A 26,833-nucleotide genomic window follows, 5' to 3' on the forward strand; every position below is an offset into this window, starting at 1 on the left:
TTACTGGGTAATTTTCTTTTAAGATTTTTCTGAGCTATTCTTTCTTCATTTATCATTAAAGGGATTGTCTGGTTTAGTAAATCTATTTTCAAATACCCTATTAGGAAATTCTGAGTTGATATAGGAAGTCCAAGATTCCAGGACATCTCTCCCTCTGTAGAACTCACACATCCTTGCATAACATGTACATTATTTTGTCCTTAATGGGCACTGTATAATGCTTTGTTTTCTCTGTGATGCTGCTCGAGATCCCCGCAGCGGGACACCCTGTCATCAGCTTATCATTAGGAGACCCTTCTAACAAGAGAGGATTGTCTAAAACAGACAACCTCTTAAAAGATAAGGAGCACTAGGATGTTCTCAGGTTTTATGTACTGTTAATATTTTATATCTATCTTTTAGTCTATCTTGAAGCAAAAGCTGCTGCCTCAGATTCTCAATGCTATCTTCCCCATCATGTGTGCTGAGCCACCTACTGGGCAGTTGGACCCAGAAGACGAAGAGGATGATGATGAATTGTTGGAAGAAGAAACTGAAGTTCAGTTGCCCAAACACTATGCAGTTCAGGTCTGTTAAAATATAAATTTACTTACATATAATGTAAATGATTTACACAAAGTTTTGCTTGTGGAGCTCGGTATATTTACACTGATGTTTAAACTGGTTGTCCAAGGTAAAACATGAGCAGAATCATTTGCTCTGGCCTTAGTGGATGTTTCCAGAGTATTTGAAGGGTTTGCGTTTCCGAATAATGGTTGAAATGAATACTTTTCTTTCCCCTTCCTTGGATAATACGGTCTGCCTATCGTGGTAGGTCACATAAGAGATGCAGAAGTTCCAGGGATAAGTCCCGCTTCTCTTCAGCTTTTTTCCAAGGGTTTACTCTTAGGTTCATTAATAGGGAAGCTGTTTCCAATCAAGAATTTTGTTTTTTTACTCTAGTGAACCTTCCGATTCAGAATCAGATCAGGACTCACAGTTGACAGTTGTGCTTCCTGAACCACAGTAAAATGTATGAATTCTCTGTTTCCTTTCCAGGGGGTCTTAGTCCTACAATGATCTATTTCTCCCTATGTGGATTTGCCTTTTTCATGACACTCAAAGAGCACCACTCTGCCACTGTCAAATGCAGCATCACTTAGTGACTCTACTGACAAGAAGTTGGTTTCTGCATATGTGGCCGCAGGTTCTGCTATTCGTCTAGCGTTTGCATCTGCCTCGGTGTGCAAGGCCTGCTTAGTTTGGACAAAGTAACTGCACCGCGGGATCCTGCAATGAGCCCCGCAGCAGGATATGGCTGATTTTGCTTTACAGGTTATTCACGCTTCAAAATTCGTGTTTGAGGCTTTCCTTGATTCAGTCCGTTTCAATGCCCATGCATCAGCTAATTTTATAGTTATCCGACGCTCTGTTTGGCTGCAATTTTGGGTGGCCGATCAGGCTTCTAAAAAATAAGGCTCTGGTTGGCCTTCCTTTTGGTCCGGGGCAGACTTTTTGGAAAACGTCTAGGCAAAATTATTTCTAAAACTACTGGTGGTAAAAGTTCTCCTCTGTCTCAGAACTGTCCGTAAGCCTTCTCCCTGTTCTCAGAGGTTTCGGTCATTTCCTAACTCTTCCTAACATAGGTCTTTCTCTTCACATAGTTCAGACAAGTGAACTAGCCATCCCTGCATATCCAGGTGCCCATCTTTCAAGCAAAACCTGCATGGTAAGAGCGCCCTAGGGCCCAGAAGCCCCCCTCTTCCAAGATATCTTCAGTCTGTAGGTGTCTTCCAACTCTTGTCGGCTGCCTGAGTCGGGGGGACGACTTCTTTCCTTTTTAGGAGACCTTGCTCACTCGTGTGGATGATGCCTGGGTTCGAGATGTGGTGTCAATAGAATACAAGATAGAGTTCTCGATCCATTCTCAAGTTAGTTTTTTTCTGTCAACTCTGCCTCACGCTCTCAATCGCTCTTCTGCTTTCTCGCAGGCTGTTCGTTCCCTTCTCCTCAAGGCAGTTGTTGTCCCAGTTCCTCAGTCGGAATGTTTTAAGGGGTTCTACTCTAATTTATATGCAGTCCCCAGAAAAGATGGATCAGTCCGGCCCATCCTTGTTTTAAAGAAGGTAAACCGCTTCGTTCATGTTCGGAACAGGGAGAGTACTTTTCTTCCATCAATATTGGCTATGCATAGCGTTTCCTTCGTTTCGCTATGGGTTCTGAACATTTTCAATATGTCGCCCACCCATTCGGGTTTGCCACGGCTACAAGAATCTTCACCAAGGTCCTTGCAACTCTAATTGTGCTTCTCTGCTACAAGGCAGTCGCTGTTATCCCTTAACTTGTTGACCTCTTGGTGGAGGACCCCTTCAGAAAATAATTTTTTTCCCAGTCTCAACATTACCCTAGATACGTTGAATAGTTTCGGGTGGATTATCAGCAGGGAGAAATCCTCCTTAGTCCCACTTCAGTGCATGGGGTTTCTGTGAATTATCTTCAACACCAGGACAGCAAAGGTCCATCTCCCTGCATCCAAGATCAAGACCATACGAGCCAAGAAGGCTCTCCTTCACCCGAACACTCCCTCTTCCATCTGTTTTTGCATGCGGGTCCTGTGCAGGGTGGTGTCTACCTTCAAGGCACCTCCTTATGCGCTATTCTACTCTAGGCCTCTCCAGGAGGGCGGTTCTCTTGTGCTGGGACAAGTCCTGGGATTCACTGGACAAGTTGATACTTCTCCCCTCTCGGATTTGCCATGAATTACGCTGATGGTAGATATTTCTGGGTTGGTCTTTTCTTCCCTTCAAGTGGCCCATCATCTCGACAGATGCTAGCCTATTCGGTTGGGGTGCAGTTTTTAACTTCCACAGGGTCCATGGCGCCAGAACAGACAACATTGCAGATCAACCTTCTGGAATTCAAGGCAATCTTTCTGGCCCTCTCCCATTGGACTCTCTTCGCGTCTCGTCTCAACCACAAGGTTCCAATCTACATGACCACAGTTTTGGGATCACAGTCGACGCCCTAGTCACTCCGTGAAACTGTTTTTCTCCCCTATATCGCTTTCCTCCCCTTCCACTCTTGCCCGAAATGAGAATTTAGGCATTCCCACAATCCTGGCAGCACTGGACTGGCTTTGCCGGACCTGGTACGCTTACCAGGTCAACGTACTTGCGAAAAAACCTTGGCGTCTTCCACCTCGATCTGACATCCTTTCCAAAGATCCTCTATTCTACCCCACTTTACCTCAGGTGAGTTTAACAGCGTGGCTGTTGAAGGCGAGATTTTTAGAGTCCGGTACCTCTCTGAACCAGTCATTCAGATGATGATGTAGGCCAGAAAACCTCAATCAGCCAAGGTGTACCATCGTACGTGGAAGGCTTATTTTTGATGGTGTGAACATCATAGTTTTCATCCTATGGTACGTTCTACACCTAGAATCCTGTCTTTCCTGCAATCAGTCGTTGAACAGGGACTCTGGTCTCTGCTTTGTCCATCCTTCATCATTTTGGCCTTTTCGTTCTGAGGTGAATACTTTCTTGCAAGGGGTGACTCATGCTGTCCCGCCCTTCAGATAACCTACTGCGCCGTGGGCTCATTAAACCCTTGTCGCAGAATCACGTACATGCACGGCATAGAATCCAGCCATTGGCACATTCCGCCATGCATGTACGTGAAGGAGATCGTGCGGACACAGAAGCTATGCCTGCACGATCGCCGCTGCAACTACTAGGATTGGAGAAACCTCCAATCCTGGCCGTTTAACACCTTAAATGCCACGGTCAATAGCGACCGCGATATTTAAGCTGTTTGACAGGAGGGAGCTGTCTCTGTCACCGATTTGCGGCCCACGAATGCAATCGGCGACCGCCGCTGAGTTGCCATGGCAGCCGGGGGCATAACAAAGACCCCCAGGCCTACCCTGGCTGTATGCCTATCAGGCCGTGCCAGAGGCATGGCCTAATAGATTGCCTGTCAGTTTTACACTGACAGGCAATGATGCTTTTGTATACTAAGTATACCAAAGCCTTATAAAAGCGATCAGAAGATCGCATGGTAAAGTCCCCTATTGGGACTAATAAAAAAAAAAATTAAAACCGTTAAATAAAGTTTATTAAAAAATAAATAAATTACGGTAAAAATTTAAATAAAACCACTTTTTTCCATAACTTCCCTTACTAGAAGTGCAATAAAACACAAAACACACACGTATATGGTATCGTCGCGATCGTAACGACCCAAGTAATAAAGTTAACTCTTTAATTAAACTGCCGGATGAATGCCCATTTTTCCCATTCCCGCCACCAAAAAGTTTAATAAAAGTTAATCAATAAGTCCCATGTACCCCAAAATGATACCAATCAAAACCACATCTCGTCCCGCAAAAAACAAGTCCTCATATGGCGACATCGACTGACAAAATAAAAAGTTACGGCAATGCAAAAACAAACATTTTTTGTTTCAAAGTGTTTTAATTGTGCAAAAGTAGGAAAACATAAAAAAACTATACATATTTGGTATCTTCATAATTGTACTGACCCATAGAATAAAGTTAACATGTTATTTACACCGCATAGTAAACGGCGTAAATGTAAAACATGAAAAACAAAACTGGAATAGCTGTTTTTTTTTTTTAATTCCTTCTCTAAAAAAATGAATAAAAGATAAGCAATGCAATATATACACCCAAAAATTGTGCAGTTAAAAATACAACTTGTCCCGCAATAAACAAGCTCTCATATGGCTATCTCGACATAAGAATATAAAAGTTATGACTCTTGGAAGGCGGGGAGGAAAAAACAAAAAAAAATGCTTGGTCCTTAAGGCCGAAATAGACCTGGTCCTTAAGGGGCTAATTTGGTCTTGGAAGCTTTTCAGGTAGCTCCCTTCAAACCCTTGAGGGACATTTCGCTTTGTTTCCTTTCCTAAAAGGTTGCATGCCCGGTGGCGGTTACCTCCATCTGACAGATTTTGGAACTAGCTCTTTCCTGCAAGTCTCCTTTTCTGGTCATCCATAGGGATAAAATGGTGTTCAGCCCTGTCCCGCCCATTCTTCCTTTTAAAAGATAGTCGTCCCTTGCTTTTGCTTCTCCCCATCTCATCTGAGGGAGCGGGCCCTGCAATGTCCTGATTTTGTAAGAGCATTCCACATCTACAGTATCTGACTGTGATGGAGTCGTTCCGTCATCGATTCTCTTTTCATTCTTCCTGAACGGCTTAGCTGCGTCCAAGTCCACCATTGTTTGTTGGATGCGGTCTGTGATTTCAGAATCTTGTCGGTTCAAGGGTAAAGTTCCTCCCCTTCGGGTCACTACCCATTCTACACTTGCTGTTGGTGCCTCCTGGGTGGGTCTGCCCGCTAGGACCCTTTTCTATTACGAGAACGAGTTTCCCGGTTAACTCCTTAACGCCAAAGGACGGATATATCTGTACTCAGCAGCTGCTAGTTCGCGCAGGAGGACGGATATATCCGTCCTGTGATGGCGCGGGTACTGTCACTGTACCCACGCGATCAGCGGCGGGAGCACGGCTGTTATACACAGCCTGGCTCCTGCTGCAACTGCCGGAATCAATAGTGACAGCGGCATCTAATGTGTTTGACAGAGGGAGGGAGCTCCCTCAGTCACCCGATCGGCGCCCCCGCAAACAAATCGCGGGTCGCCGTCGGGTTTCCATGACAGCCGGGGGTCTAACAAAGACCCCCAGGTCTGTCTTCCGCAACTGCCTGTTAGGCGATGCCGGAGGCATGACCTAATAGATTGCCTGTCAGTTTTACACTGACAGGCAATAATGCTTCGGTAGACTAAGTATACCAAAGCATTATATATGCGATCGGCACATCGCATAGTGTAGTCCCCTGGTGGGACTTTAAAAAAAAAAAAATAAATGGCAATCAGTTAAATAAAGTTTGTTGAAAAAAATAAATAATAATTACAGTGAAAATCAAATAAAACTACTTTTTTTGCCCAAAAAGTGGTTTTATTCAGTAAAAGTGTCAAAACAAATCACACATACACATATATGGTATCCCCGCGATCGTAACAACTTGACCAATAAAATGTACACATTAATTAAACCGCCGGATGAACGACGTCCAAAAAAAACGCAAAAAACAATGGCAAAATTCTCTCTTTTCTCCCATTCCCCCCATAAAAAATAAAATAAAAGTTAATCTATAAGTCCTATATACCGCAAAATAGTACTAATAAAAACTACACATTGGCCCGCAAAAATCAAGCCCACATACGGCCACATCGACAGAAAAATAAAAAAATGACGGCTCTTGGAACGCGGCGATGCAAAAATAAGTAATTTTTTTCTAAAAGGGTTTTTATTGTGCAAACGTAGGAAAACATATAAAACCTTTACATATTTGGTATCCCCATAATCGTGCCGACCCATAGAATAAAGTTAACATGTTCTTTATGCTGCATAGTAAACGGCGTAAATTTATAACGTGAAAATCAATGCTGGAATAGCTGCTTATTTTCAATTCTCTCCTAAAATAAAGTTAATAAAAGTTAATCAATATATTGTAAGCATCTAAAAATTGTACAATTACAAAATACAACTCGTCCCGCAAAAAACAAGCCCTTATACGGCTATGTCGACGGAATAAAAAAAAAGTTACGACTCTTGGAATGCGACCATGAAAAAACAAAAAATAATCCTTGGTCATTAACGTGCAAAATGGCCCGGTCATTAAGGGGTTAAGGATGGGTGGTCACGCGTGCGCAGTACCGCTCCATTCATACTCTGTCACTGATGGAAATAGCAGAGTACATCGCTCGGCTATCTCTCTGTCAATCCCATGCAGAATGAATGGAGTGAAAGTGTTCACGCATGACTGCCGCCCTATTCAAACGTGAGAGACGGGACCCTTGTTTTCGTGGTCCCTGGGGATCCCAGTGGTTGAATTCATAGCAATTATACATTTATCATCTATCTTGTAGGAAAGTGATGAATTTTTATCATGGGTCAACCCCTTTAATGAAGTACCATGGTTTCCTCCAACAGTGCAAATGTGTAATCGGTTAATAGGCTTCATGTAAAAATGAAATATTTGTGTTTGCACTGGTTAATTAGTAAATTTAATTGAAAACTATCCAGGGCAGGGATTAATCAGAGATAATGGCTTGTTACTAGTTTAGAATTTTCAGTGTGTTGTTTTTGGTATTTCAGGTGATTGATATATTGGCACTTCATCTACCTGCGGAGAAATTATTTACACAATTGGTATGTAAACACGATTTCTTACTTTTACAGTATTTTGTCCGTTGTAGTCACTACTTATATATTTTTTTTAACTCCTTCCCATTTTTAAAATCTGAAGTGTCACTTAAAGTAAGAATACATTTTAGAGGATATGAAACCTTTGCACTAAATTTTTTGTTATATAACACAATGTATTAATGTGATTTTAATCAAGTTTTAAATTGTTTTTTATTAAAAAAATGTAGACTTTTTTCAATACAGCTTCGGTGTATCCTGTATAGATGTATCTTGCCGTCAAACCCGATTCCGTTAGGTCAGCAGGACTGATGGCTCGGCAGAAAGCTGGTCCTGCGTGTGTCTGACACGCAGGATCCAGTTGTTATCGATCACATCTAAGTTCATGATCTTAGATGTGATAGTAGCTAGATAGTAGATCCTGCGTGTCAGAGACAGGCAGGACCAGCTTTTTGCGGAGCTGTCAGTTTTTCTGACCTGACGGAATCTGCTTTTTCGGCAAGATACATTTTCTATGTATACAGGATACATGGAAGCTGTATCTCAAAAAGTAAAACAATTTTGTAATCAGAACCAATTTAAAACTTGCTTAAAATCACATATGTTGGTGTTTTTTTTGTTGTTTTTTTTTCGTTAAACCGCCTATTAGTGCTTTTAGGGCGGCCACTAACGTGCTTTATTCCGATGCAGTTGCCTTTTTACGGCGCTTCATCTGAATAAATAAACGCAGACATGAGCAGTTAAATCTCCCTGCTCTCAGCTATCTCCGGTTTTGAGTGGTTTAGGAGGAGGGAGTGCCCTCCCTCACCCCACCAGCACCCTGCGATAAGGTCGCAGGGTGCCGGTGTCTTTTATGGCAGCCGGGGGCCTAATAAAGGCCCCCAGGTCTGCCTCTAGTTAATGCCTAGCAGATGCCTGTCCGTTTTACACGGACAGCCAGTAATACACTGCAATACAGAAGTATTGCAGTGTATTATAAAAGCGATCGTATGATTGCATAGTGATGTCCCCTAGTGGGACTAGTAAAAAAGTTTTTAAAAAAATTAATAAAGTTAATAGTAAATAAATAAAAATTCAAACGGAAAAAAATGAAAAACCCACTTTTACCCCCTACAAAATGCTTTATTATTAAAAAAAATAGTAAAGTTACACGTATTTGGTATCGTTGCGTCCGTAACGACCCCAACTATAAAGTTATTACATGATTTAATATGCTCGGCGAACGGCGTAAAATAAAAAACAATACAAGCATTGCTGCTTTGTGGCAATCCTGCCTTTAAAAAAAAATGTGATAAAAAGTGATCAAAAAGTCGCAAAAAAAGACCCTCATACAGCTGCATTGACAGAAAAATTAAGTTATGCCTCTTCAAATATGGAAACACAAAAATAAATAATTTTGAAAAAAAAAGTGTTTTTATTGTGTAAAAGTAGTAAAACAAACAAAATCGATATAAATTTGGTATCGTTGCAATCGTAACAACCCACTGAATAAAGTTATTGGGTTTATTTATACCACACAGTAAACAGCGTAAATGTAGGACGCAAAAAAGTGTGGCAAAATTGCTGTTTTGTTTTTTATATTCCCATCCAAATAAAAGTTAATCAATGAATTATATGTACCCCAAAATGTTGCTATTAAAAAATACAACTTGTCCCGCAAAAAGCAAGTCCTTATACAGCTATGTCGACGCAAAAATAAAAAAGTTATAGCTCTTTAAATGAGACGATGGAAAAACGTAATATCCTTTGATGCTTTTACTCATACTCATCCAAGTGACTGAGTTGTTTTTTTTCGTGACAAATTGTACTTTCATTTAGTGGTCATTTTTGGTCCATACATTCTGTGTTTATTTAATTAAAAAAACTACATTTATCAAAAATGTAAAAAAAAATTGCCGTTTTCAATATTTTCATTTCTCTGCTTATGAGACAGTCATAGGATATAAACTAGTTCATAATTCACATTTACCATGTCTACTTTATGTTGGCATCATTTTTAAGGACTTTAGAAAGCTTATAAGTTTAGCAGCAATTTTTGACATTTTCAAGAATATTTGCAAAACCTATTTTGTTAGGGACCAATTCAGTTCTGAAGTGCCTTTGAGGCATTTAGAGAGTTTAACTCTTTAAACTTTTACAGAAATGAAAGCAAAGTGGAGGTGAATTTAAAGAAATGGCTTTTTTTCCCCCCCCCCCCAAAATACAGAAAAAGACCCCGTTTTAGAAATTACACTTTACAGGGGATATGCAGCAGCAGAGTAGGGGATAAAATAGTAAACTAGCAGATACTCACCCCCTGAAGTGCGCCCCGCTCCAGCGCCGAGACCCTGTTCTCCTCGGCTCCAATACTTGAAGCTCCTGAATCGGTCATGTGACGCTGCAACTTATTGCTGGCCTCAGCGGTGATGCTGCCATCAATGGCACGTGAGGGTGGGTATGTGCTAGTTTATTATTTGACACCATTCCCTGCCCTGCCGCTGATTAAAAAAAAAAAAAAGGCCCTTTAAGGAATTACTCTAGGGGGTGTAGTGAGCATTTTTACTCTACTAGATATGAGCTGTGAAAATGGAAAAGTACGTTTTTTTTTCCAATAATATGTAGATTTAACGCCCAAAAATTATTTTGCACAAGGCATATAGGAGAAAAAAAACACGCCACAATTTGTTATGCAATTTTTCCCGAGAAATGCCCCACTGTAGTTCTAAACTTTTGATTGGGCATTTTCAGAGCCCCTAAGTAAAGTGGAAACCCCTGAGAAGTGACCCATGTCTGTAAGCTACACCTCTCAAGGCATTTATCAAGGGGGGTGTAGTTTTTTTCTAAGTCTACCAATCCATGATGGGCATCCTAATCCTAGGCCTCCTAACCAACCAATCCTTTTTCAGGAGGCAGCTTTGACTGAATCCCCCAACCATCCGATGGAGGTTTGCGAGTAAAGATTTATTAGAGGGGGAAGTCTCCATTACTGAATCACACTTCGATACTAAACAGCTTCCCAAAGTGGCTGTAATAAAAGACATCTTTAATGTTGCAGTCCGGAATATGCTTCAAATCGAGGCCCCTGGACCCTTTACACCAGTTGTGAAGTTTTCTCCTTTCGGATGGCTATCATTTTCCTTACGTTTTTTGTATACTCTTGGACTTTGACAAAGTCCTCTTAAGGGAGTAGGAAGAAAAGGAGAAAAAGGGGACCACAAAACGGCGCTGCTATACATATAATAAATAAAGGGTCAATGTTGGTTAAATAATTAAAAACGATTTATTCAAACATCGAACTGATGTCTTCATCAGGCCATAGATATGATAAACAATACTCCATCTTAAACACAATTTTTCCACATAAAAAAAAAATGCCAAATCTGCACAGGTCAAGGAGCAGTCATGACGTCATGCAGGGCTCACAGTGATGCAAAGAAAATCCACAAGTTAAAAGGGAAAGTTGTAATTAAAAAACAGAAGTTATATATATATATATATATATATCTGTATGTGTGTGAGAGAGGGAGATATGTTAGGCTGAATAATACAAACACTTTATAAAGGTGAATGAATACGTGAATATAAAGAAGTAAACCTTGTTTACACGGGGTACGGTGTGGTACATGATAGGAGCGATGTAAAAGTAATATCATTGAGGAGGAAAAGATCAGCACTCCTTGTGGAATTTGAAAAATAAATCTTCTTTATTTATTGAAATAGCCAGCGGAAAGGCTGAACAGCTTGAAGTGGACAAAATACATAAAGCGTCCTTCCCCTCTGACGCGTTTCTAGCTCACAAGAGCCATTACTCATAGATAGCCTATGGCTCCTGAATGTTGTTCCTATAGCTTGGAGATCGCTGTCTTCTTCGTGCACCTGGGAGGGTGAGCTGACATTTCCATTTATTTAAAAGTAATATCGGCTAGTACAAGCATCAAACTCGGAAAATACTATAATTTGAAGGAATAGTCATTTACTCACATGTTATCCGCAGGAAATTAAAAGGAAACAAGGAAAAAACTAGGGTAAATGCGCTCTGTAGGCTATTACACTAATACACAGGCGATCGCAAGAAAGCATCCCTGGAGTCAAGGTAACAGACGAACTACGGAAGATGAGGGTGGGGTCAAACCAACTCCAGTTTTAACCAACAAGGTTTACTTCTTTATATTCATGTATTCATTTAAAGTGTTTGTATTATTCAGCCTAATATACTAGTCCTTCTCAATGAATTATCATGAATATTATCAAAAAGTTAATTTATTTCAGTAATTCAATTCAAAAACTGAAACTCATACATTATAAAGTTTCATTACACAGTGATCTATTTCCAGCGGTTTTTTCTTTTAACCCCTTTGTGACTAAGCCATTATTTTATTTTTCATTTTAGTTTTTCACTCCCCGCATGCCAAAAGCCATAACTTTTTTATTTTATACCGTCAATAGAAGGGTGTGAGGGCTTATTTTTTTGCGGGAGTAGTTGTAGTTTCTTTTGGTACCATTTATAGTTCCATATAATGTACTGGGAAACTGAAAAAAAATTATTTGCGCGCTGAAGTTGGAAAAACTGTGATTCCTCAATTGTTTTCTGGGTTTCGTTTTTACAGCTTTCACCGTGCGGTAAAAACGACAACTTATCTTTATTCTGTGGCTCAATACGATTACGGTGATACCAAATTTATATAGTTTTTTTTTATATTTTACAAGTTTTATTGATAAACATTTTGTTAAAAAAAAAAAAGTTTTGTGTCGCCACATTCTGAGAGCCATAGCTTTCTTATATTTTCACTGATTGAGCGGTGTGAGGGCTTATTTTTTGCGGGACGAGCTGTAGTTTTTATCTGTACCATTTTCTGGTACGTAGAACTTTTTGATCACTTTTTATTACATTTTTTTTTTCAGATCTAAGTTGTCCAAAAAACAGCGATTTTGGAGGTTTACGTTTTTATTTTTTATGGTGTTCACCGCGCGCGTTAAATAATGCCAATTTTGTTTACATTTTTATTTTTCTACAGTACTTTAGGGGAAAAATGGGAAAAGGGTTTTTTTTTTTTTTAACTTTTAATTTTTTTTTTCATTATTCACTACTAAAAACTTTTATTCACTTTTTTTTTCCCACACTTTATTTCCCCCCCTAGGGGACTTGAACCATCGATCGTTAGATCGCTGGTACAAAATACTGCAATACTAACGCCTTTTTTTCAGGCTTCTGTTAAGCCCTGGACTGCCATAACAACCGTCGCCACCCCCCGACCTCACTGCGGGGGGGAATAAGCTGTTGGAGGGGGCCGCCCCCCTCTTTTCAACGCCTCAGATGCTGCGGTCACGATTGACCGCAACATTTGAGGGGTTAAAACAGCCAGGAACAGCGTGATCGCTGCTCCCGGATGTTAGTCCCGGGTTGTCCGCTGTAAAATAGCCGACACCTGCAGCATATGGAGTGCGCTCCAAACATCACCCCCCCCCCCCCCGATGTGATAGCACGTCCGGGAGCGCAAAGGGGTTAATGTTGATGACTATGGCTAACAGTTAATGAAAACCCAAAATTTTGTCTTTCAGAAAATTTGAATGTTGGGTAAAAGTTGAAGATTGTAGACTCATGGTGTCAAACTCTAATTAGCGAATCAACACAAAACACCTGCAAAGGTTTCCTAAGCCTTTAAAAGGACTGGTCTGCTGCTCAGTGGTCCAAAGTCCTGTTTTCAGAGGAAAGTCAATTTTGCATTTCATTGGGAAATCCGGGTCCCAGAGTCTGGAGGAAGAGTGGAGAGGATCTCAATGCAAGTTGTTTGTGGTCCAATGTGAAGTTTCCACAGTCAGTGACGGTTTGGGGAGCCATGTCATCTGCTGGTATTGGTCCACTGTGTTATATCAAGTCCAGAGTCAGTGCAGCCGTTTACCAGGAAATTTTAGAGCACTTCATGCTTCCCTCTGCTAACAAGCTTTATGAAGATGCTGATTTCATTTTCCAGCAGGACTTGGCACCTGCCCACACTGCCAAAAGTACGATACCTGGTTTAATAACCACAGTATCACTGTGCTTGATTTGCCAGCAAACTCGCCTGACCTAAACCGCATAGAGAATCTATGGGGTATTGTCAAGAGGAAGATGAGACACCAGACCCAACAATGCAGGCGAGCTGAAGGCCACTATCAAAGCAACCTGGGCTTCCATAACACCTCAGCAGTGCCACAGGCTGATCGCCTCCATGTGATTCCGCATTGATGTAGTAATTTAGGCAAAAAGAGCCCTGACCAAGTATTGAGTGCATGTACTGTACATACTTCTCAGTAGGCCAACATTTATTTAATATTCAAATTTTCTGGAAGACCGAATTTTGTGTTTTCATTAACTGTTAGCCATAATTATCAACATTAAAAGAAAAAAATGCTGGAAATGGATCACTGTGTGTGTAATGAGTCTATATGATATGAGTTTCCCTTTTTGAATTGAATAACTGAAATAAACAAAATTTTTGATGATATTCTAATTCATTGAGAAGGACTAGTATGTGTATATGTATAACACTACCGTTCAAAAGTTTGGGGTCACCCAGACAATTTTGTGTTTTCCATGAAAACTCACACTTATATTTATCAAATGAGTTGCAAAATGACTAGAAAATATAGTCAAGGAGAGTGACAGGATGGAAGGTCTGGCAATTGCAAAAATTTTATATCAGACTAGGAAGTGTATTGCTAAACATTGGCTGGACGCGGAACCACCAGTGCAGAGGGAAATTGTGGGAATGCTAAATCATAACATTCTGATGGAGTATAAAATATTTTCGAAAAGGGGCAATGAGAAGAAATTTTATAAGCAGTGGGGCAAATGGTTGGCCTGTCCTGGGGTGGTGTCCTCTGAACTGAGCAGAATACGGATGCAAGTCCTCTAAGGGAACAGCAATGGTCACTTTCAGAGCAGATGGGGGGTGGGGAGGGATATTGCTAATGGAACTGTTTTCTTTTATGTATCAAGTGTTACTGTTAGAGATACTGTTGGGGGCTGTGCTGGGGTTGGGGGGGGGGAAATGTTGTTTTTTTTTCTTTCTGTCATGCTGGAACTATTGTATATGATGTTGATACAAATGATGTATGACTGTCAATGTCTTATTGTTCATGTTAATAAAATTGGATTGATTTAGAAAATATAGTCAAGACATTGACAAGGTTAGAAATAATGATTTATATTTGAAATAATAATTTTCTCCTTCAAACTTTGCTTTCGTCAAAGAATGCTCCATTTGCAGCAATTACAGCATTGCAGACCTTTGGAATTCTAGCTGTTAATTTGCTGAGGTAATCGGGAGAAATTTCACCCCATGCTTCCAGAAGCCCCTCCCAAAAGTTGGATTGGCTTGATGGGCACTTCTTGCGTACCATACGGTAAAGCTGCTCCCACAACAGCTCTATGGGGTTGCGATATGGTGACTGCGCTGGCCACTCCATTACAGATAGAATACCAGCTGCCTGCTTCTTCCCTAAATAGTTCTTGCATAATTTGGAGGTGTGCTTTGGGTCATTGTCCTGTTGTAGGATGAAATTGGCTCCAATCAAGCGCTGTCCACAGGGTATGGCATTGCAAAATGGAGTGATAGCCTTCCTTATTCAAAATCCCTTTTACCTTGTACAAATCTCCCACTTTACCAGCACCAAAGCAACCCCAGGACCATCACATTACCTCCACCATGCTTGACAGATGGCGTCAGGCACTCTTCCAGCATCTTTTCAGTTGTTCTTCGTCTCACAAATGTTCTTCTGTGTGATCCAAACACCTCAAACTTCGATTCGTCTGTCCATAACACTTTTTTCCAATCTTCCTCTGTCCAATGTCTGTGTGCTTTTGCCCATATTAATCTTTTCCTTTTATTAGCCAGTCTCAGATATGACTTTTTCTTTGCCACTCTGCCCTGAAGGCCAGCATCCCGGAGTCGCCTCTTCACTGTAGACGTTGACAGTGGCGTTTTGCGGGTACTATTTAATGAAGCTGCCAGTTGAGGACCTGTGAGGCGTCTATTTCTCAAACTAGAGACTCTAATTTACTTGTCTTGTTGCTCAACTGTGCAGTGGGGCCTCCCACTTCTCTTTCTACTCTGGTTAGAGCCTGTTTGTGCTGTCCTCTGAAGGGAGTAGTACACACCGTAGTAGGAAATCTTCAGTTTCTTGGCAATTTCTCGCATGGAATAGCCTTCATTTAGAAGAACAAGAATAGACTGTAGAGTTTCACATGAAAGCTCTCTTTTTCTAGCCATTTTGAGAGTTTAATCGAACCCACAAATGTAATGCTCCAGATTCTCAACTAGGAGGGTCCGTTTTATAGATCCTCTAAACAGCAAAACTGTTTACAGCGGTGCTAACATAATTGCACAAGGGTTTTCAATTGTTTTCTAATCATCCATTAGCCTTCTAACACAGTTAGCAAGCACAATTTACCATTAGAACACTGGAGTGATGGTTGCTGGAAATGGGCCTGTATACACCTATGTAGATCTTGCATTAAAAACCAGACGTTTGCAGCTAGAATAGTCATTTAGCACATTAACAATGTATAGAGTGTATTTCTGATTAATTTAATGTTCTCTTCATTGAAAAAAAACTGCTTTTCTTTCAAAAATAAGGAAATTTCTAAGTGACCCTAAACTTTTGAACGGTAGTGTGTATATATATATATATATATGTGTGTATATATATATATATATATATACTTCTATTTTTTAATTACAACTTTCCCTTTTAACTTGTGGATTCTCTTTGCATCACTGTGAGCCCTCTGCATGACGTCATGACTACTCCTTGACCTGTGCAGATTTGTTTTTTTACGTGAACAAATTGTATTTAAGATGCAGTATTGTTTATCATATCTATGGCCTGATGAAGACATCAGTTAGATGTCGTAACGCGTAGCCTGTTTGAATAAATCCTTTGTAATTATTTAACCAACATTGACCCTTTATTATATGTATAGTAGCGCCGTTTTGTGGTCCCTTTTTTCTCCTTTTCTTCCTTTTGTGTTTGTGGAAACACCTGGTTACTGGATTGGACTATGGCAGAAGCATACCCTTTGGCTATTTAACCCTCGTGTACATTAGAGTTGTGTCTAAATAGCACAACTCTTATAGGTGCGCACAATGCCATTGCTACCTTTTTATTATTTTCTCTGTTTTACCTGCACTATGTGGCGCCGTGCATCTCCTTTTTTTTTCCACAATATAGATTACTCTTAAGGGAGTGGAAGCACCAAGACAGGCCTTTCTCCAAACACCTATACCCACTGGACTGTTGTCTGACCGAGCATACCTCTATTGCCAGAGCAAACGCTACCTCTTTGGAATCACCAGAGTATCTGGTGGGGCACCCACCAGGGGAAATTGACAAACCTGGCTCATCAATTTTTTTTCTTCTGAAGGAAAGTACTTGCGCAAGGCCTCTCTGGCCTCAAGCAAATGGTGGCGATCAGCCACGCTCTTTGGCTGAAACTTGGGCAGCTGATCCAGCTTCAAAATGCTCTCTCATGGATCTCCTCTATGCTGATTTCGATGTCTTTGGTTCAGGACAAGACTGAGTATCTCTGAGGCTCCTGGTCGCAAATCTTCTCACTAATACCAGAGTAATCGCGACGCCCAGTACCTCCCAGGATATCTGGTTCTCGTTTCTTGTCTTTTTGGTTATTTTTAACCCCTTTTGCATTGGGGAAATGCAGCTTCTTGCCATTTCCTTCCTAGCGCTACATCCTCAAAAACTAGTTCCGCAGGGCCCTCCCCTGCATGTAGGTCACTTGGGCATGCTCCGGTACGGGACAGGCTCCTCTTTCCTAGGCTTTTTCTTTAGTCCCATCTCTAACACATGGATGTGCAAAGTAGGCCCTTCGGTCTACCATCTAGAGCTTGTTTTCATGCCTACAGATTGCTTCTTTCTATCTAGTTATTTTTTGTTGGCCCCAAGGAGGAGGGGTCTTTTCAGCTCTATCCTGGATAAAAAGTGCAACAAACGTTTTGGTTAGGGGCCCACACTTTTCTACTGGAGTCTTGGTGGTCAGTGATCAAGTTTTCTTTCCACGGTGGATAGCTAGGACAGTCCTCCAGTGCTTTCTCAGATTTGCAGTTTCATCCCGTCTGCTGTTCTTTGAAGCCTTGAAACTGCTCCTCGTGTGCTTTCAGAGCTATTTGCCACGGCCAAAGCAGTTCTCCGGTTCAGGGGGGTTTCGGTCATAACATACCTACCCTTTCCATCCAGGCGGATAATATTCCTAGCCTTGGTACTCATTAAATCGTCATCCTGGAATCCTCCCTTCATGGAGACCATCTCCTCTTACGCTCAGTGTCTCACCCCTCACTTTATCGGCTATTCTGGCAGGTAAGATCATTTTCCAGTCTCTCTGGATTAGTCTATTCTTCGTTCCCGGGCGGTATGTCATACTCTCCAGTGGAGGCTCTCCGTTTTAGCCATTCCTCAGGGCCACGCCTTCCCCAGCTCTGCTTTTCGGTTTTCCCATTAGACAGCCTTCTGGGCTGAAGGGCACTCTTACAATGTTGACAATATGGGACACCTGGTCATCAGGGTAGACAGTGCTTCCAATCAACTTCTAAGAACTATGGGTTTTTGTACCCATATTTTTCTTCTCTGGAGTCCTCTTCTAGAGAGGTGTCCAATCATGTGTGGGTTATCAAAACCACTAAGGTCACATATTTGGACCATTAAGGTGGTCCCACAAGTCATAGAAATTATGGGTATGGGAAAAGAGGAGAAAGAAGGGGCAAGAATAATGAATATTGGGTCGCATTCAATTATTATATCGATTTGATACCGACCGTCTTTCCTTATAACTGTCGGTATCAATCTATATAACAATTGAAGGAGACTCAATATTCATTATTCTTTCCCCTTCTTTCTCCTCTTCGAATACCCATAATTTCTATGAATTATATAGGTGGTGTACACCTGGGCAAGAATTAATAATTTAAATAATATAACATGAGGCTCTTTTCCCCTTTGGTCCCACAAGTCAGCAGTTTTGCTAGAATCCGCTAAAATCCTGTTGTGGGCCTATGAGAGTCTGGTTAAGGCTTTATCTGTGCTCCGCCTCCCAGGAGTAGGCTACTAGATTGTGGACTTACCCAGCAAAAGTTGTTTTGGATCCAGAAAAGTGGTCCCTTCACCCTCTTGCTGGAACCATAGGCGCTCTGTTTTTTTTTTGGGATATATTTCTTCTCCCCAGCTTTTTTAGGCAGATTAAGGCATATGACATTCCAACAAGCCTGGTGACACCGAACTTGCCTTTTCAGCATGCTATAATTCTTCTGCCATCTGCCTTTCAGGAACTACCTACTTTTTCAGGGTTCAGTTTTCTACCAGCTCCTTGGAGTCACCAACTTGAACACCAGGACTGTTCAAACCACGTTCCGGCGATCTTGTGTTTCTCCAAACAGGTCATCCGCTATGCTGTAGGTCAGAAGGTCTTGCTATCTCTTATTACTACATGATATAGAAGTCGTCATACGCATGTACGAGGAGCAACTCCTTCTTTCTCGTCTGGGATTTTGTCTATTCTTCAGCAGGGTTTGAATCTGGGGCGTAATTTTCTCCAAAGGGTATCCCACTGTAGCGTCCATGGTCGCGGATCGTTGGGTTTACTCACCCCCCGGCGGCCGCAGCCTTGGATCTGGGAGCTCTGGCTTGCATCTCCTTCCCAGGAGATGCCAGTGCTCCCTTCCGCTCCGGTCCGCTGTGTCCCGTGGGGTGGGCACGCACGCTCGTGCCCGGCCTTGAAGGGCCAGCGCGCACACAGGAGGAAATCATCATCCTCAACTGCCCATGATTTCCTGGACTATAAGAAGGGCCCTGCCCTTTTACTTCTTGCCTGAGTGTTGTTAGTATATCCCATGTCAGTCTTGCAAATGGTCCCTTAGTGTTATCCCGTTCCTGTTGTTACCCGTGCCCTGCTACCTGTATCCCGTGCTGTGTTCTTGTTCCTGAGCTTATTAGTGTTGGAGTCGTGTCCTTCTGCACCTGCTGTCGTCTGCCACGTGCAGTGTCGTCTGCCACGTCCAGTATCCTCTACCACTTCCGGTGTTATCCGCAACTTCTGGCACAACCTGCTGCACCCACCTCCATCCGTGCTGAAGCCTCTGCTACTGTCTGGACTCTTTCAGGTACCCGAACTGCTATAGACTCTTGCATAGACTGTGACTAGGCCAGCTGCCTCTCCGCTACGGCGGAGGGGCCTAGTGGGTCCACATACCCTGGGATTGTGACAGTACGCTCAGGCCATGGAACCCGCTGGCCAGCCCAAGACCGCAGTTCAAAAGATACAGACGGAGATGCATGACCTACGCACACGTCCGGATCAACTCCTTGAGGCTGTAAATTCTATATTCCTGTACACTCCTTATTCCACCTCCTGTTCTTCCTCCAGAGGCTGTTGCTGTGCCACTGCCCATTGCTCTCCCTGTTTGTTCCGGATCCACAGTTCCACTGCCTCATCCTCCTCGCTATGACGGTGATCCCAGAGCCTGTAGAGGGTTCATCAACCAATGCACGGTTCATTTTAGGCTACGGGCTCATCTCTTCCCCTCCGAGGAGGCCAAAGTAGCGTTTATTATCTCCCTCCTCGTTGGCAAGGCCCTCGGGCAAACCCAAACTTGGAACAACAAGGACCTGTATCCTCGGATCTAGCCTTGTTCCTGCATTCTTTCCGTGCTGTGTTCGAGGAGCCGGGCCGAACATCATCTGCTGCAGCCACTCTGTTGACCCTCAAGCAAGAAGGTTCCACAGTAGGGGAGTGTGCCATCTCCTACCGTACCCCCTGGCAGCAGAGTTGACATGGAACAATGATGTACTGGTGACGACCTTTTGCCAGGGACTGTCCTCGCACATCAAGGACGAACTTGCAGCCCACCACCTTCCTTCTACCTTGGATGCAACACTGTCTGGGTGGTGGTGGACCGGTTTTCGAAGATGGCACATTTTATCCCGCTGATCGGCCTACCTTCTGTTCCCCTACTGGCGAGTCTCTTCATTCAGCACATCTTCCGCTTGCATGGATTCCCCCTTCACATCGTGTCCGATCGGGGGGTTCAATTTACCTAAAAATTCTGGATGTGAGATTTGACTTTTCCTCAGCCTATCACCCCCAGTCCAATGGGCAAGTCGAGAGGATCAACCAGGTCATGGAGAATTATCTCCGCCACTTCATCTCCTTGCAGCATGATAACTGGGTACAGCTTCTTCCATGGGCCAAGTTTTTGTATAAGAACCACACAAGTGAGTCCACCACTTCCACACCATTCTACATTGTGTAAAGTCAACATTCTAGAGTCCCTGTGTCGACTACATCTCAGGTACCCGCTGCTGACTCTGCATTTGGGTACTTTATGCATTTCTGGCAACAGACCCGGTCCTCTATTTTGCTGGCAGTCGATCGCATAAAGCGAAAAGCGGATATAAAAAGAAGAGAGCCCCCTCAGTATTTTCCAGGTACCAATGTCTGGCTGTCCCTCACGTAACATTAGTTTAAAGGTGCCTTCTTACAAGTTTGCTCCCAGGTTCCTCGGTCCTTTTGAGATATTGCAACCGATAAACCCTGTCTCCTATAAGCTTCGGCTGCCTCCTACCCTCAGAATCCCTAACTCCTTTCATGTGTCCATCCTGAAACCTGTGGTCCTGAACCGCTACAGTAAGACTCGTAGGTCCCGCAGTTGCTCCCAGCGGTTCATGTGATGTGCTTGAGGTGAGTGAGATCCTGGACTGCAAAAGGGTAGGAGGAAGGACTTTCTATTTGGTGGACTGGAGAGGGTTTGGTCCTGAGGAGAGGTCCTGGGAGCCGGTGGAGAACCTCCGTGCCCCTGCTCTCATTAAGAAATTCCTCTGTCGCTCCGGCCCCAAGAAGAGGGGGCGTAACGGGGGGATACTGTATCGTCCATCGCCGCGGACCGTCAGGTTTACTCACCCCCAAGCAGCCGCAGTCATGGATCTGTGAGCGCTGGCTTGCGTCTCCTTCCCAGGAAACGCCAGCGCTCACTTCAGCTACGGTCCGCTGTGTCCTGTAGGGTGCACGCGCACTCTCGTGCCCAGCCTTGAAGGGCCAACGCGCACACAGGAGGAAATCATCATCATCAACTGCCCATGATTTCCTGGACTATAAGAAGGGCCCTGCCCCTTTACTCCTTGCCTGAGCGTTGTTCGTGTATCCCATGTCAGCCTTGCAAATGGTCCCTTAGTGTTAACCCGTTCCTGTTGTTACCCGTGCCCTGTTCCTGTATCCTGTGCAGTGTTCTTGTTCCTGAGCTTATTAGTGTTGGAGTCGTGTCCTACTGCACCTTCTGTCGTCTGCCACTTCCAGTGTTATCCGCCACATCTGGGGCATCCTTCTGCACCCACCTCCATCCGGGCTGAAGCCTCGGCCACTGTCTGGACTATTTCAGGTACCCTTGTGTTACGAACTGCTATAGACTCTTGCATAGACTGTGACTAGGCCAGCTGCTTCTCCGCTACTGCAGAGCCGCCTAGTGGGTCCACATACCCTGTGATCGTGGCACCCATCTGGCTCCCCTTATGTAAACTCCCAACTCCTTGGGACCTCAACCTGGTTCTGCAGCCATGGGAGATCTCATCTCCCCAGCTTTTTCTTGGTAGGTAGCCTTTATGTTGGCTGTGTCTTCCACCAATCATGTTTTAGGAGTTAGCAGTTTCTTCCTTCTGTTCTTCATCCAGTTCCCTCCTTTCTGCCAGAAGATGCTCTCTCCCATTCTAGGGAATGCGTACTACTCCTTCTTTAGGTGCTTGCAGCAGTTTGGACTTATCTGTTTTAAACATTCTCATCACACCAATCATCCTACTGTCTTTTCAACTTCCAGGACTGCATCCAAGACTACTATATATATTTTTTTTAAAAGGTTTTTTTTTTGCGTTTTAAAATACAAAGAAAAACATAATAACGTTCCACAGTCAACAGTTGACAGAAAATATCTGCGCAAACAGTATATGTCCGAATTTGTATACAAATGTCCATGAAAGCATATTGGAAGCAGTGCTTTGTGAGGCTGTGAGGTAATCTATATACATAAGCCTAGCATACAAAATGAAAAAAGTAAACATAGGGATAAGTAAAGTCACACACCTGTCATTCATAAGATTACTATATTTTAGGGATCAATATGGCTATTTGCATTGCATTTTGCGCTGCAAGCAGATAAGCTCTCCTTTTCCGACTCACGGCTCAGTCTTCTTTTACGACGCACAGCTAGTTACTGTGTTCTAAAGGTTCAATACCTTGTGTTGTGCCTTCTTTCTCTGTTGCATGATTTTGCGTGCGATAGAGCACGGATTGAGCTCCCTCTTCTTTTCCCACTCCTGGGGACTGCTTTTGAATGTCCCTTGTTCATCATATTTGTCCCCCGATTTTAATTTTTTTTTTTAACTCCAGAAAATCCTTTTCTCATTATGTTCATTTGGGGACACAGCACCCGCCCAATTTTTTCCTCTTTAGATGCTATGATTGTTCTCCAATCCAGGGGAGTTTTTTCTTCTTGATCTTATATTGTTTGTTGATTTAATTGTTATAGCCGTTTTAGGTTTTCTCTCTCCTCCTACTGCTTATGTACAAACTAATTAGTACAGTGTTTGCACAAGGGGTATATCATGGTTATAAGAGCTAACAATTTTTTACTTAGTTTCCACCTTCTAGTGGCAGCAGCTATACCCAAGGTCATCTGTGTTACCCAATGAACGTGACGAGAAAAATTTAGATTTTTGTTACGATAAAATCCTTTTCTCATCGTGTTAATTGGGGGACATGGATGATAACCTTGATAATGGCTGCTGCTACTAGAAGACGTATACTATGTTAAAAAAAGTATTAGCTCCTACCACCAGTTCTACCCCTCTTGCAGACACTGAGCTCATTAGTTTAACCACATGAGATCCAGAGGAAAAACTCCCCTGGTGAAGAACAATCATAGCACCTAAAAAGGCAAAAGTTGGGCTGGTGCTGTCCCCCAATAAACGTGACGAGAAAAGAGGTGGGAAAAAAAGTGTGAGCATGGCCTGTGCACTGTCAAACAGTGGAGCCGATGGGTGAGCCCTTGAAGGAAATTCTGGATATCCGGGAGGAAAAAAAAGGTCAAGTCCCACATCTAAACCCTGTGGCAGAAAAGACAAAGACCTGGACCAGGAAAAAGGAAGAGGAGGATGGTGTCTCTTTTCACAGAGCGACGTATGGGTCCAGTGGGAAATGTGAAATCAAGCAAAGTTAGAGGAGGCTGGAATGAGTACCATGGCTTGGAAGATTATTAGCCAGGATGGAGAGGGCGAGGTGCAAAGGTGTCTAGGTTGGTTCAAAAACTGTGAAGTAACTGCCTTCATTAGGATAGGGTCCAGATATGTATGACTGAAACGCTCCCACACCGGAGAACTGCCATGGTCATGGTGAGCACCTACGTGCGGACACAAGGAGCAGTCGTCAGGCTTCCGGAAAGAGCTACAAACTGACAGAGGGAATTGACCTGCTACTCTGAGGGTGCTGGAGGACTGCCATAAATATAAACCATGGATGGAAAATGTTATTACTTTTTTTTTTCTTAAATCAATACATTTTATTTAACTTTTATAATATTTCCCAAGAATCCAGACATTCAGAATCGTATGTACATGTTACAGTAATCTTTTGTAATACACATAGTCCATAAATCTGTACATATCAGGCCATAAACAGAAAAAAAGTGAAACAAAATAACACAGAAAACAGAAATACCACGTATCTATGTGTGCTAAATGAAAACTTAACGTGCAAAGGGATAAAATATATATCTCGGACGAGCAAACCTGTGCACTAGGATAAGAAGGTTTTTATAATACAATTATGTAGTATAATTAGGATATACAGTTATGAGCACTGCATAACCAAGGACCCCACAATTTCTCGTATTTCGAAAAAGAATGATCGTTGTATGCTACCATTCTCTCATGGGAGCATGTACTATTAACATGGGTAATATTTTCTTGAAGACGAGGAATCACTGGACTTTTCCAGTACCTAGTGATAACCAGTTTTGTAGCAAGGAAAATATGAGCCGCTAGAACTCTATAACCTGGTGGAATAAGATCAAGATTTAGAAAAAGTAAAGCTATGGATGGGGACAAAGAAATCTGCACTCCTACTATTTGCGAAAGTAATTCAAAGGAAGACGTCCATAGATGCACAAGCAATGGACATTCCCACAGAATGTGTAGAACAGTGCCCCTACTCCCACATCTCCAACATAAATGAGACGATCCAGGGAACATGTGATGGAGTCCATCTGGGGTATAGTACCATCTGAGAATAGTTTTCATTGCCGACTCCTAATGAAGCGTACATTTTAGACATTGTGATATAAATTTAAGAGACATCAACCATTAATTTGATTCTGTTGCCAATCCAAAGAAAAATGTGATTGCATTGACAATAGGTTCGCATTATCACAATTCAAGGGTAAAACCTGACATTTCCCCATATTAATTTTATAATCTGACAAAACTCCAAATTCCTCAATAAGTGTCAGGGCTGCTCCTAGTGAAGATTCTGGCTGTTCCAGAGTCAATATAATCTGCATAGAGGGAAATGCAATGTAATCTGTCTCCAATCTGAATACCATGTATAAATGTTAGCACTTTTAACACTGACTCCATCCATCAGTGTTGTTTCCTGCCAAAAATGAATGATTTAGTTTAGATCCTTGGATAGAGCAGCAGAACCTGTCTTCCTTGGGAACCCTGGAAAAAAACTGGAGTAAAAGAAGCGGTCTAAAGGAACTGAGGCTAACACTATTTTGTGGCCCAAATGGCCTACTTCGCAGAGCCATGTGTCTGAGGTTTTACTGATCCAAAACGACAGAAAACAAGTACTTAAGCAGGCCCGAGTGAATGCTGACCTACATACAGTGGAGATTCATGCCTTAACTCATTTTTGTTGGATGTGGCATCAAGGAGGGCATGGAGCTGCATTCCCCTGTAGAATGGGGCGGGGGTAAAAAAGGCCAAAAGGACTGAAATTGAGAAATAGCTATTTCAGGAGGTACCAGGTATCACAATTACTATGGCGCGAGATAATCCGTCCGTCTGGGCCAAAGACTTGGGAGTCAGAACAGAGCGCTTGAAAGCCGGATCAGCTGCCCCATCCTTGATTCAGAGAGCATGGCACCAACATTTTTCTGCGGCAAGAGAAGTCTCACTGGGTTACTTTACTCTAGAGGAAAAAAAATCTGATATGCCATGACAATTTCTCCTGGGGTCTCCAGACAATATGCCCTGATGATTCCAAAGTAGTGTGGGGATAGACGTAGACTTGGTCAGACAAGAGACCACTAGGTCTACTTTAGGCAAGATGGGCCTTGGCCAGGAGGACATTAGATACGGCCGCTTGGAGTGGGAGAAACTCCTGTCTTGGTGCTTCCACTCTTTCAGAGGACTTTGTCAATGTCCTAGTGGATAGGAAACACTTAGATAGAACAATAATCCTTGAAAAAAGAAACCCTCAAGGCTCGAGTGGGTGGGTCTTTGTGTCTCGATATGAGCATCTCCTGGACTTCTGCATTAAAGCTGCGTATTATGACAGACATTTTTTTAAGGAGCTGTATAGTATCTAAGTCCGATTCGGTAATGGAGACCTCCCCCTCTAATATGTGGGTGGGGGGAGTCTGTACCACTAAGTTTCAGTAGGCAGCCCCCAGGAACCCAGAATTCCCAACATGAACTGGAAGACCTAGAAAACAAAATTAGCCAGTCCCAGAGACAAGAATTGTGCTTCATAAGTTACACCTTTAGTTCGGAAGGGGTAATCTGCATGATGCAATTACTCTGCCTATTGAATGGGGTAATGTGGGTACCTGAAGCTCGCAAAAGCTACATATTCATATCCGTTTCACCTAGCTGGAAGTGGTAATCTGCATAACACAATTACTCCTCCTATGGTAGCGAGTACAGCTTCGTTCACATCTCCCCCACAGCTCCGTTCCGACGGAACGTCTGAGCTTTCCATGGGATTGGAGCCTGAGACAAACGGAAACCATTAGCACCGGATCCGTCACCATTGAAAGCCTTTGGTTTGTGTCAGTCAGGGCCCCTTTCCGTCGGAACGGGACCCTGGCGTAGATGTGAACGAAGCCTAAGGTGGATGTCTTCATAGCATGTCAGTTACACCATTTATCAAAAGAGATAATCTGTCTAACATAAATTCTACCTGTAAAGGGGTTTTCTGAGTTAACACTTTTATGTGTCAGTGCTTTTAACCTTTGAATGTGATTACATTTGTAATGCACTTACTGTATCAAAATTGACCCCGTTTCCCAATGCTGCCATGGGGCACATGACTGGTGACGTCACTCTCTTTGCCCCCTCTGTTTACGAGCCATATAACTATCGTGGTCAAACGTGGTCAAACAAAAAGTGTCTGCCTGGTAGACGGCACGTCACTAGGGACATGCCGTGTATGGGCTGTTCGGTTATACAGCCAGAAACGCGCATGCGCGGTCCCTGCTGTTCTTTCGCTTTTACTGCGAGTATCAAAAATATATATATTTTTTAATCTCCTCCTTAAGAGAGCCATAACTTTTGTTATTTTCTGTTGACGTAGCTATATAAGGGCTTGTTTTTTGCAGGACGACCTGTAGTT

General features: G+C 42.7%; 1 protein-coding gene across 1 annotated transcript in view; it reads left to right on the top strand.

Annotated features, from left to right (window-relative positions):
* IPO4 (importin 4) overlaps positions 1-26,833 on the top strand; it is a 212,765-nt gene that overhangs the window by 98,474 nt on the left and 87,458 nt on the right. Inside the window, exons 10-11 of the mRNA XM_075828866.1 lie at positions 403-567; positions 7,162-7,215. Of these exons, the coding sequence (XP_075684981.1) occupies positions 403-567; positions 7,162-7,215 (219 nt within the window). The remainder of the gene's footprint in view (positions 1-402; positions 568-7,161; positions 7,216-26,833) is intronic.

Source organism: Rhinoderma darwinii, chromosome 1, assembly GCF_050947455.1.
Source record: "Rhinoderma darwinii isolate aRhiDar2 chromosome 1, aRhiDar2.hap1, whole genome shotgun sequence".
Lineage (NCBI taxonomy): Eukaryota > Metazoa > Chordata > Amphibia > Anura > Rhinodermatidae > Rhinoderma > Rhinoderma darwinii.